General features: G+C 45.2%; 1 protein-coding gene across 3 annotated transcripts; it reads right to left on the reverse strand.

Moving 5' to 3' along the window:
* Positions 1-206: 206 nt before the first annotated feature.
* CLDN11 (claudin 11) lies at positions 207-10,330 on the reverse strand. 3 transcript variants are annotated; one of them, XM_017827769.1, is made up of 4 exons: positions 9,857-10,330; positions 6,972-7,136; positions 1,228-1,392; positions 207-716 (listed from the first exon to the last, which is right to left on the reverse strand). In XM_017827769.1, exons 1-4 carry the CDS (start codon positions 10,080-10,082, stop codon positions 682-684), a joined length of 591 nt encoding a protein of 196 aa, XP_017683258.1. In that variant the 5' UTR covers positions 10,083-10,330; the 3' UTR covers positions 207-681. The 3 variants fall into 3 exon arrangements, with proteins under 3 accessions (XP_017683258.1, XP_017683257.1, XP_017683256.1); XM_017827768.1 differs by having other exon boundaries at positions 1,116-1,392; positions 9,857-10,329; XM_017827767.1 differs by having other exon boundaries at positions 207-1,392; positions 9,857-10,328.
* Positions 10,331-12,501: the final 2,171 nt, after the last annotated feature.

The raw sequence follows: 12,501 nt of genomic DNA on the forward strand, positions 1-12,501 counted from the left end.
GCCAATGAATAAGATAACGGTCAGTTTTGTGCAGGAAGATTACTCAGATTTTAAATATTCCCCACTTAATGCCACAGCAGAGCAGAATTTTTCATCCTGAACTGCTACCAAAAAAAAAAAATATTCAAAATCATTGGGAAACTCCTGTCATGGAAAAACTAGCTATGGAAACACACAGGAAGGAAGGAAAAAAATGAAGTCAGAGGTTGCAGGTACTCTGTTATTTATTGTACAGTATTTCACTGAAAGTACAAAGGCATCATCAGTACTCACCAGAATTGTATTGTAACAGGTACATTATACTGCATGTTAAAATGTGGTGCTTTAACGAGGAAATACAGAACACAAACTTAGAGGAGGAAAGCGAGGAGTTTAAAAAAATGTAAAAATACATTTTTAGTAACTGGTCTGTACAAAAGAAAGATAAGAAACTAAACCAGAGGGTGGGGATAAGAGCCCCCAAAGTCATTTATAACTATTTGAAAAGGCACTGTTATCTACCGCGTCATTAGGACCTTTGGGTTCGGTTTCCTTCATACTGATGACTGTGGGGGTGGGGGAAATACTGTTACTAAAATGATGAAACTGATACAAAAGTATTTACAGAGAAAGGCAGAAAAGTCCCCTCCTCTTGTTCCAAAAGAGAAACATTCGCCCGGTGGGAGAGGACAGCCTTCCTCCCTATCCTCTCTCCCCAACTGTGCCAGAGCCGAGACCTTGAGCAGGGGAAAGGAAACAGTGAGGTGGGGGGAGAAGCTGTCAGAGTCCTTCTAACAATGGGAAAGTGTCTCTCTCATTTCTGTTTTATTGCTTTAAACTCTCCTATAATCAGGGGAGCTAGAAAATAAACTAAAAACCCTAAAACCCACATGACAACCCCAAACCATCTGAGTCATCCTGGCTGCAAGAAGACAGGGCAGGCAGTCAAGGACAAACTGGGGAGGGACTAAGAGGTAGGGCTGGTTGGAGCTGTCTTTCTAGAGAAAGGGGGAACAGATGGGGGGGGAATAATGCTTCAAACTACCAGACATTTGTGCTGCTTTTTCTAAATCTCCCCCTGGGAGCCTGACAGCCGTGTGTGTCAGTAGGAGCAAACCCAGGGCACACAAACCCACCAGCCAAAGCATCCGACGGCAGCCGTGGGGCATCCCTGGGGCGGTTACACGTGCGCGCTCTTGGCGTGGGTGGGGGAGCTGGACCCCGAGCCGTAGTAGAAGCGGTTCTCACCGAACGTCTGGGCATCTCCTGAGCAGCAGACGATGACACAGCCACCGAAGAGGCAGAGGGCAGAGCCGATCCAGCCCGTGTACAGGGAGTAGCCGAAGCTCATGATGGTGGTCTCGCGGTGGGCGCACACCGGGAACCAGATCGTCGCGACGACACCGCACATGGCTGGGGAGAGAGGGGGAGGAAAGAGTCAGGGTTCCAAACTGGAGGGGACCCCAGCATGGAACCCCACCACGGGACACACAGCATGCCAAAAGGGAAGGAAGGCTCTGTAGGACAGGGGACAGAGACGAAGTCCATCCCTCCAAGAGGTCTCCGAGCCGGAGGCCTCATGAGAGAGGGAGCGAGAGAGAACAGCCATCTCTCTCAGGAGCCAGCAGACAAGAAGAAAAAACAACTGCTGCCTGACACAATCTGATATGTTTATGAGAAGGGAAAAAGATTTGTTCCCCTAGAATTATTTTTAAGGAGGAAGAATTAGAGTCATCCCTGCAACTGATGCTCTGGAGGGCTGCAGAATTAGGAATAGGTTAAATATGAAGTGAGACCACAAAAGCTGTATGCATTAGTGAGAGAGTAAAATCAGTGGCCCAGAATCACCTGATTTAAATCACTATTTCTGCATGGACCCATGTGCTGTGTCCTCAGCCCATGTCAATCCACATCATTGCAGTGGCTCTACTAAATGGTCACACAAATGTCACCAAAATATCCCGGCAAGGCAGAGTAGGGCCTTATGAAATAGGAGCAGAAAATGGGCAGAGACGAAATGAGCAGCAGTTCAGCGTTATCAGGATTTTTTTATGGAGAAGAAAATGTCTCACAACCCTGGAAAGCAGATTCTGCTTCCCTATGGAAAATTTCTATCAAGTGATGGGGTCAAACCTGGCAAGGCTGTCCAGAAACTTACTGAGTTGAACAGAAGTGGGACCTGGAGGGTCTAAACAGGAGTCTACCTAGAGCGTACAACGGGTCAGAAAATGACCGTAGGATTTGCATTTTACTTGAAATTGCATAGTTTTTTTCCCACAGAAAGCAGGAATGCTGGTTCAGCGGTGCTGTGAGGTGACATGTGAGGGAGACAGTCCCCACAGAGTCCCCGCATGCACCGAGGGCAACGGGAGTTGATGGTGTTAATCACCTCCCAGGAGCAGGTCCTAAAACAATACTCCTTGATGGCCTGTACATCTGAGAAGAATTAATGTGTCAATATTTACTTGCCTCTGGGACAAGCTGTGCAGGACTCCATCCTTGTGGCTATCAGAGAATGAGAGCAAAACAATAACAGGTCTGTGGCAGCGTTACAGATTCCACCGACCGTGTTAAAAGGTATCTGGAGGCAGTGTCAGAAAGTTAAGGTTGCAAGAGGGAAAAAGAAGGGGGTGAAATTAAAAATAAAATTGTTTAGTTAAAGCAGAGAACAAACCATAGCTCCTGGCCAGTACAGCAGAAAACCCATCCCCAAAGCTGCAGTTATTGTGAGAGAAAATATTTTCTTATGGAAGAGAGAAGAACATTTGAAGGATGCTAATGAAGCCAGTAATAATTTTGGGCCTCCTCAAAGCAAGGGCCCCGCAGCTTTGGAAGGAATTTTTGGAGAAGGCAGGGAGGGGAAAGAGCATTTCTCCTGCGTGTGGAGCAGTCCTGCAAACAGCTCATGAGCTTCCAATGCTTTAAAACAAAAATGTATCAGTTGGGAATCCACAAAGCATTCTAATGGGCTCTGGAAACAAAGCTGCTTTGTTGTCCGAAAAAACACAATCATCTTTTCTTTTTTCTGTCAGTAGTAAATATATATAAATATATATATTTTTGTCTATAGACTATAAGAGCCTTATCTACCCAGACCCTCCCCCACAACACAGGAGCAAGGAAAACACTTGCACTGGGGTGAGAAGAGCTCTCAGGGATGCTCACACAATGGCATCTCTTGTGTGTGTGGCTCCACTACATGTAAACCCATCTTATTTTAGTGCTGACAATACCAGAAAGCTGTGAAACACAAGTCAAGGACTTTGCATGGGTCCTTTTGACCTCTCTGCCTTTGGAGGCCACCAGCTGCCATCAGTCACCAGTGACCCTGTTGCTGAGCAAGAGGGATGCCCTGGAACAGGACTGGGTTTCATTGCTCTGCACAGATGAGGTTGGGCTGTAAATCCTCAGAGGAGATGGGAAAAGGACAGTCAGCAATTGGAATACCTCTCCATGGACTCAAATATTGGTCTAGTTGTATCATAGGGAAAGGCTGAAAAAAACCAGGTGATTTGACAAGGAAACCAAAGGGATTGAAAAAGGCATTTTAGGGCAAATTTCAAGTAGCCTGCATGGAAAAGGAGTGCAGATGGAAGTTATTATCCCTTCTCTTCTGTTACTGCTGAGACACCCTTTGCCTCTCTCTAAATAAGAAAGTCTTCAGACAGTAGAGCTGCTGTAGCCAATATAGCCTAGGAGAAAAGGAAGTCCTTCAACAAACAGAAGGAATATTTTCTATTAGAACAACCAGGTTAGCTGAAAAAACAGGCATGTTTTGGAGCACACATGTATGGAAAGCTTGCCTGCTTTTTGCACCTGGAGCAGGCAATCCTGTAAAAGCCGCTGCCTCTACCTAAAACATCTCAGCTCTGCACAGCATGAATGTCCTTGCTCCACCAGATTCCTGTGAATCCACAGGGAGACATCCCAGCTCCCAGCATTTCCAAGTCCTTTTTTGACTGTGAACTTGCAGTAGCTCAGTCTGCTGAGCTGAAACTCTTAATATTCTACATTACAGGAATATTTGAGTCAGATGGAAGTGAACAGAAACAAGAAGCACAGAGGGTACTTGGAGAGCTGGGGGAGAGGGAGCAGGATTACTCTACTCAAGGGACAGTGAGTCCCTGCCAAATTCCTTAACAGTAAGTTAAGGCTTTCTACAGAATAAAGAAGGTTTTTTTCACAGCTAAATTTAACTACTCTGAGTTGCTGACTCAAAGTCACACAGATTTCTCTTTCAAAGCATGTGGTTGAAATAATAGATATCCACAATTTTTTTGTTCTATGCTCAAGGTAATCTTTTTCTCTTGATACGTATGGTTTTATAAGTAAAACTCAGGCAGTGTCCAGAAAAGCTCATTAACATCCTTTGTTTAGTACACAATAGCTGACAGGTCATTTTGTAGTAGCAATTCCCATTAACTGATATATATTTCACTGTGTTTTCCAGTGTCTCAGTCTCTCTCCTCCATTAGGAAGATGCCCCTTTGGTTACCAGCAAGGGGACCCCAGATTAGTATCAACAACACGGGCTGGGCCAGGGTTTTTCCATCAACACCAGCCTATGAAATGTTTTCATGCCAGCTCAGAGCAAACCTCTGCTGATGGTTGTTTTCAACTATAAATCAATTCTCTCAGTCAGATAGGATCAAGCCAAGCCATAAACACATCAGCAACAGGATAGGAGGGTGTGTACACAGGTTGCACTCTGCAGCCTGCGATTATCAGTGGACAGAAAAATCAATGGAATATCTGAGCCCATTGTTTTCCTGGCAAGTTTTCAACTTCTTATATATATAATTTTTTTTTTTTTTTTTGCTCCATGCTGTGTTTCAACCCCTATTTTCCCTTGTAATAAATGTCAGTGACAAACTGCCATCCCTTCCCCAAGGAAGCGAAGTTTGCCATGGGGCCCGTTTCCCTGATTGCATTCCCACTCCCCATTTCTGCTGGGTTGAGGAGTGTTTTGGGGGTTGTTTTCTTTTAGCCAGAGCTCTGGAACTTGCTCTCTCCTAAGAGGAAACGTCTGGAGCCTGTGAGGTTCTGGAAACCACAAGTGAGAGTTCAGTGGCCAGGGGGAAATAAGAACAGTCCAGAGCATGTTACTTCTAGAATATAATGGATTTTAAGTCGGTATTATATCTCTCAAGGCCTGATCTGTGCTTGTTAAATGCTCTGAAATGGTAACACCTCATTTTGCAAGTAACAGATAATTCATCAACCTAAACTATGTCAAAGTCCAAAGCTCTGTATATTATTCTTCTTCCAAATGGACTGTCTTGCTGATCAGCCTGGGAGAATTTAGGCTTTATAAAAGTAAATGTGGGTTGGTTTGTTTTTTCTTAAAAAAACATTTCCTTTCCTCACAGGATCTACCTAGTGGGAAAACCATGTTCAGAGGGAGAGGGGAGCCTGGCTTATGGAGCACCACAACTCTCCATCATCCTTGCACATCTATTCTCCTCCCTGGTGTCCCACCACAGCACGACCAAGACAGGATAGTGGCACAGCAGACCCAAATCCTGGTGTGACACTGCAGCATATGGGGTTTCACTTGTTCTAATGCAGCATTATCCAATATTATCACTGCAATTTGCCACATCTGTTCTGGTCCTGTCAACCCATTGCCCTTTGGGATTTTTAGGGTCAATCCTCCTGCCTCCATGTCTGCAGCCACAGAAGCAGGGCTGACCTGCAGCATGGTTCTCCTTGGCTAGAATCAGAAACTCCTGGCTTTTGTGACAAAGTTCAGCTCTGCTGGGCCTCCTCATCCTGGGCAGACTCCTCCAGCACTGAAGTTTCACTCACAGGCAGAAAATAACCCCACTTATTCTTTCATTTTGTTGAGCCCGAATCTGTGACTCAAGGTTTTGGGACAGGGATGAAAATTGCATTCTAACAGCTCCCTAATGTGGCTCTTTATGATTAGGATGTTCAAAACAGGCCCTATAAAGCTGATTTTAGGACTTCCAACCACGATAATGTGCCCCTAAACCCTACAGATACTAATAGTGCCCCTTGGACTCAATCCCTTAGATTGGGATGTATGGACTTGTACTAACCACAGGGGGCCAGAGTAGGGATCACTTGCATAGAAGGAGCACCCAGGGGACATCCCTTCTGAGTGTGCAGCCTATATTCAGTGCCCACTTGAAAAAAAATAAGGAGAAGAAGAAGAAAGAAGACGGGCATGATGTCAGTGCTGGCTGCCAGTGACCAGCAGAGCCACACAAAGAGGCCACTTTCCCTCCCCCCTCCTCCTCTGCCACACAGACGGGTGAAAACAAGGCACCGCAGGCTGTTGCTGAGATGACGAGGCTTCAAGAACATGCAGGTGTTGCATGGGGGACAATGAGCTCCACAGTCTGTGCTGCTCAAAACAATCTCCTCCACAAGCACTGAGGGCGGGAAGAAATTCCCAGGGGAACTTGGAGGCCAAGGACTAGGCTGGTCAGAGGGGGTTGGGAGACACAGGAGACACACCAGCCCTCTTCCCATGTCCATGCCCGCTCTGTGCTCCTTCCCCTACTGCTTCCACAGGACCAGCACTCGCTCAGTAGGGGCTTTCCCTTCCCACACACCTCCCTTTATTTCACCCTGTTGCATTTGCAATGCCCTGTCAAAATTTGGAGGTCATCCATTCCCTGGAAGCAGCTTGGTAGTTTAGACCTTTTTCCAAAAATAACGTGGCTTCAACAGCGAACCAGCAAAACCAGTGCCTGCAGGCCGTGCCTGAGGACTCACAGGACAGAGACAGGGGGATTCCCATCCCTCCTCCCTCACCCTGCTTCACTCCCTGCCTCCTGTCTTTGTCCCCCCACTCCTGTCTGTGCCTTTTGTCCACCCCACAGACTGCAGGGATGCTGGAGAGCTCCAGAGTCAGCCCAACCTGGACAAACGTCCTTCCAGGTGAACACGCTCAGCCAGCCCACACCGTGCCATCCTGGAGCAGGGGAAGAGCTCCAGCTCTCCATACGCAGCAGGTGCCTTACCCAGGAGGATGATGAGGATCCCTCCCAGCTGGGACCGCCGGTACTTGGCTGCTCCAGGCTCGTGGCCCATCCGGATGCAGGGCAGGACCGTTATCAGCAGGAATATGGCGGGAAGGCCCAGGACGGAGGCAGCGATCATCAGTGCTCGACATGCTTGGACATACCCTGTTGGCAAGGCAAGAAAAGAGGATTTGGGTTATTTGGCACAAGAGAAAGAGACCTTTGGAGAAAGGCTCCTGTTTGATTAGATCCCGAGACTTGCATGGAGTATGGGAGATGGGATCATCCCTCACGTAAACATTAAACCTGTGCCAGGCGTGAGCCAGTGAGGCCACAGTGCAGTGGGCAGTGCATGAGTACAGGATGTGCAGGCTCAGAATTTTCCAACAAACAAATAGCATTGCCTGAAAAACACAAGCTCTTCCCAGCAAGACACTGAGAAATCATGGAGCTGGAAAATATGGGAAGGGAAAGTAGAAGAAATGGCTAGGAAGGAGTTTTCCTATAGCTTTTCTATAGCAAGAGCTTTGATTAAATAACAAGAATTTGCAGTCTTCAAGGTTAAACACAGGCATTTAAAGTTTTAAAGAATCTCCATCATTCAGAGGGCTGAATAGTGGAAGACCCACTAGTGAAACTCTCAGGTCTGTGGAATACTACGAGGAGCTGCCCTGAGGTGCTGAGCAACGTTGACCTGGGAGGAGGAGGAGGAGGAGGAGGGACATTCCTCAACCACATGCCAGCGCTGCACCCCTGGAGCTCAGCCTGGTTGTGGGGTTTCAGAGGAGATCCATGGCTTGAGCTGACCACTGGCACAGCCCTTCCTTAGGGAGAAGTGACTGTACTCTGCAGAGCTGCCTGAGTTGCCATAACTGAGGGCCACGTTAGTCCTTTGGGTCCCTACAGACATCACAGGATCTCCTGGCTTTTCATCATCTCCCACTCCTCTCCTGCCTGTCCCTGTACACAAGGCAGCAAGAAACAACAGGGAAACAGGGGCTGTGGGTGTGCTGGGCAGGACTGTGGCATTTCTGCCACTCTGGGAGGGTCTGTGTATCCTAATATATGATTTTAAAAATATTTATATGTAGACTGTATATATAAATTTTATTTATTTTAGATACAATGTATATATACTATATAAAATTTACTTATAAACACATTAAAGCAGGTCATTACTTGCATGCAAAAGAAAACGAACCAGTGTCAGATTTGCCCCAGTATCTGGTGACCTCCTCCAGCTCTGAGACAGTCTCAGCGGGTGTGCTGGCTCCTTGTACCCTCTCAATAACAAAGCTGCCAGATACAGACACAGGGTTTCATGATGCCTCAAAAAACAACAGCACACTGGAGCCTCAAGCATGTCCCACTGACACACGGGTATGGCACCAGGAACGAGGACTTACTGTTCCTGGAAATGCAGACTCTCCGTATATTGAATATTTGCTTGATTTTTTTTCAAGAGGAAACTTAACAAAAAAAGTTACCTGAGGAATTCAGGGCGTAAAACAAGGCCTTAAACAAAGGTGATGGCAGTGCCAAGTGAGGTTTCTGTGCAATCACTTCCAATTAAACGAGAATACCAACAATTAATTTTAAAGACTTGATTCAGACCATGAAAGACTCTTGGGCACACCAGGATAAATTTCACCAGGATAAATTTCCCTCTCATGGCAAGCTATGGGTATCAAACAGGCTACAAGCAGAAACATCTCGGTTTGTAATTTGTTTCTGCTGGAGGGAAGCCTTACTCTCTGCTAATGTGAGACTCATTTACCTATTTATTGAGTTGCATTCAATAAAGTTTCTTTGGGACAAACACTGACTTCTCTGCTGGATCAGATTTAACAACAGGAGTAATAAGAAAGGCAAACCCTCTAAAATAAAAGTATACACACACAGAGAGAAAGGGAGAACAGGAGTGAATCTGAGAGACTCAATATTGCTGAGCACTGTGTGACACAGACCAAGCTCTGTAACAGAGAGAAAGTCAGGAACAATCCCTTTTACCTCTGGTAAAATAATTTTCACATCAGTTTAAACAAATAAACCAAGAAACATGAAAGAAAATGACGAAGAATAGTAATTTCTATGCTGTCAGCTTTGGGAGAGGCATCTCTGACATGATATAGGAATTGCAATTTAAAGCACAGGAGAATGAAGCACTTCAGAGTTAACAGAGATCACAAACTAAACTTACAGGGACCAGACCTCACTAGACTTTGGCAGGTTTAATTAGCTCAAAATGCTAATTAAACACCTTGTTTAATTTTTGCTTTGTAATAAACTAGGTGAAAATTGCTGTATCATTAAAAAACATCAAGACAAGTTAAATATAGTTACATCTGTTTGCTGTGTAAAAGTTCTGTCTTGCCTTAGAACCTGAGGGAAGCACAAGACCATCAAGACTAATGATGATCTTCCAAAAGATTAAAAGCCATAGGAGCATTAATAATAGATGCTGAAAGATTCATTGTGCTCCAAATCACTTTAAGGAATTGAGCCTTAACGTTTGTAATAGTTCACCATCCTCTTGAAATACTCTATTACACCTCAGTGTGCTCTGTATGTTTTGCAGTGCAATCTAGAGACAGGATATGAGAGGAACAGTGAGCTTTTACTCAGAGCAATGATTAAACATTAACTGGATTTTCGTAGCCACAGATAACACGATACCTGGGTATGATTAAAACCAGGTATAAATCAATAGGAATCCTGTTAAGAGCTATCATTCACATTCTTTAGGGTATTTAATGGACCATCTCTTGTGCTGATGAAGCTGAAGGAGCTTCACCACGAGCTCCTCTGGCAGCAGGACCTGAGCTGCTCCGGGCAAGGCTTCACCCTTCACTCTGGGTGGAAGGGGGAGGATGGGACACACTTACCTGGCAGTATGAGGATGTCCACGAGGGGCTTGCAGTGATAGAGACCTGTTGCCATGACACAGTCTGCCCACAGCCCCTTGGATCCCAGCTCATCCATCTTCCTGCAGGTGGTGATGGTGTAGCCGCAGGTCACCACCCAGTCGTTGGTGGCCGTCGCCACAACCACCCCAATCCACCCTATAAAACTGCAGACAAATCCAGCCAGGTGCAGGCAGGTGGCCACCATCTCTGTCCCTTGGTGGGTCGAGCTGGACAGGACAGTGCCCACAGGGGTTCAGCGAAGCCGCCCGGCGAGATCCCGGCTGCTGGGAGCAGGAGGGATGGGGTTTGGCAGGATGAGGTCCCTGATCAGGCTCTGCTGAAAGAACTCGGCTGCCTCTGCCCAGCTCCCTCCCTGGGAGGGGTCAGAGCTGCCTCCAGCCCCACAACACATGGGAGGAGCGAGCGGGGAGCCCCAACTTCTGCCAGTTCATCCAGAGCGTCCGAGGGGAAGGAGGGTGTGGAGAGGAGGAGATGCACAATCACACCCAGCCGTGCCTGAAAAACAAACCAGAGGGGTTTATTCAAATGCAAACAGCCTGACTATTCAAAATTCAGCATCGACGGAGAAAAATTAAGGCAGTGTTTGTGAGCTGAAGACAAATGGTCACACTGGTACCTCCTCATGGAATGATGAGGGAAGAAACGTGGTGGACAGTGTTACTGGAGAGGTGGAACTGATCATCTCACCAAAGCCATCAGCACGGCTGCAGTAAAGGGACAAAATCACTCTTGGGTGTTTTCAGTAATTGTAAAAATATAAAAGACCCATCACTGCATTCTCTGGTGCACCCGGGTTTTCAGAAGTATTAACTAACAGTCACCGAGTCTTAAATATCTGTATTTTTTACAGCATCTTATTTCCACTTTTGAACGCTCAAAATAGAATAAGCAGATTTTAACTGAGACTTTTAGTCTGAGTCAATTTATTATATGAATTTTAGTGTATTTAATAGAACAGGAACAGCCTGCTTCAAAATGACAAAAGAAGGGAAATTTTGCAGCTCGTTCTGCATCAGGAAAAGCAGGCAGGCAGGATATTTTCCTAACGTTGCTTTGTATTTTCACAACACATAAATGAGTTATCGCGTGCCAACACACTCCTAAGGATATTTCCTCACTGTGCATCCTCCTCCAGCGCTGCTGGGTTTGCCAGGGGAAGGTTTGGATCTCGGCAGATGCCACGTGCCTGGAGAGACCACTAGTGGAGATCTGTCTGTGGTGCACGGGGAGGGAAAAGAGGCGAAAAAATGACACTACAATGGATTTAATTCACTCCTAGAGCTGTTAGTGAGAAATACTGGAAGCTCCACTCTGCGATTAAGGTGTCGGGAATGAAATATATCCTGCTCTTCACCCTCTTTCGTCCAGTGGTATTTTTTCCCATTTTTTAGCAAATAAAGTGAAAAACATGAACAAGAGCATCCTAAACCTCATCTGTCACCTGTTCCTTAGATTCAAAATTCAAGGACATTGAGGGCACAGTTTTGTCACGAAGCTTCATCCACACATTGGAGTTACTACATAAATAGCTGAAAATTATCTTTAAAGAGAAACTTTTATAATAAATAGAAGTTTAATAGTTGTTTTTACATTTGTTTTATATTGTTGGTTACTCCTTGTTTTTTTGTGATACCTGGTTTATGGTATTTTTGCGAAAAATTGACTTTCCTGATGCTATTCCAGCTACCTACATAACTTACTCCTCTACTGCACCCACTTCTAGTGGAGCATGTTGTTCTTACATCCAACCACCATTTTTATGTTGCCTAGAGTTCAATTCTAGATAGATTTAATCTTTCTCCAAACAATATCCCCGTTTATCTATTATTCAGTAGATAAACTTGTCTTCTCTTGAGTGAAACTAGTGTTGTTCCACTTCTTGGACTGCACATTTGCTTTGGATGGATCACGTGTCACCTCCTGAATTTGGAAGGAGATGAGGTTACAAATTTCATCCCAAGGCTGAGGTTAGAGGCATTTTACACAGTGATAGTGCAGGTGCATCCTAATGCACAATAAAAGTATTTTAAAAATGCTGCAAGGTATTAATTTGCAGGTTGCAAACACATCCTTCTGTAATTTGGTCTCCTACAGTTACATCTTCCTTAACCACAAAACCTTCTTAACTCCATGTTTTCCTTCACAAATGTATTTATCAGGGACTGTGCAGCAGCTAAACAGGCAAGGAATAAATTTTACACTTTGGTAACTAACACTATTCAATAGTACTGGAGCTGGAGCCCGCAGGGCACAGTGTGAATTATTTCACTAATGTCGATAGAGACAGAATTTTATCTGTCTTATAAATCACGCCATCAGTAGTTAAGTGAGTATAAGTTACTATGAGACAAGTGAACAATGATTTACAAGATCAATAAAATAAGAAATAAGAATGACTTCCCAGCAATATGCCAAAGAAACTGAATCACTTTGGGCCACAGTCTTAAAAGTTACCCTTTTAAAAGACACTGCTGCACACACATTTATTTCAGCAAGTGTGAACTCCTTAAAGATCAAACTTTTCACCCTTCACTCACACAGTTTCTGTTTGATCCTCATTGTTCTCTCTGACAAAAGACAGGAGCTGCAATTAGTCATAGCCA

This window comes from Lepidothrix coronata, unplaced genomic scaffold (genome assembly GCF_001604755.1).
Source record: "Lepidothrix coronata isolate B3197 unplaced genomic scaffold, Lepidothrix_coronata-1.0 Scaffold142, whole genome shotgun sequence".
In the NCBI taxonomy this organism is placed as follows: Eukaryota; Metazoa; Chordata; class Aves; order Passeriformes; family Pipridae; genus Lepidothrix; species Lepidothrix coronata.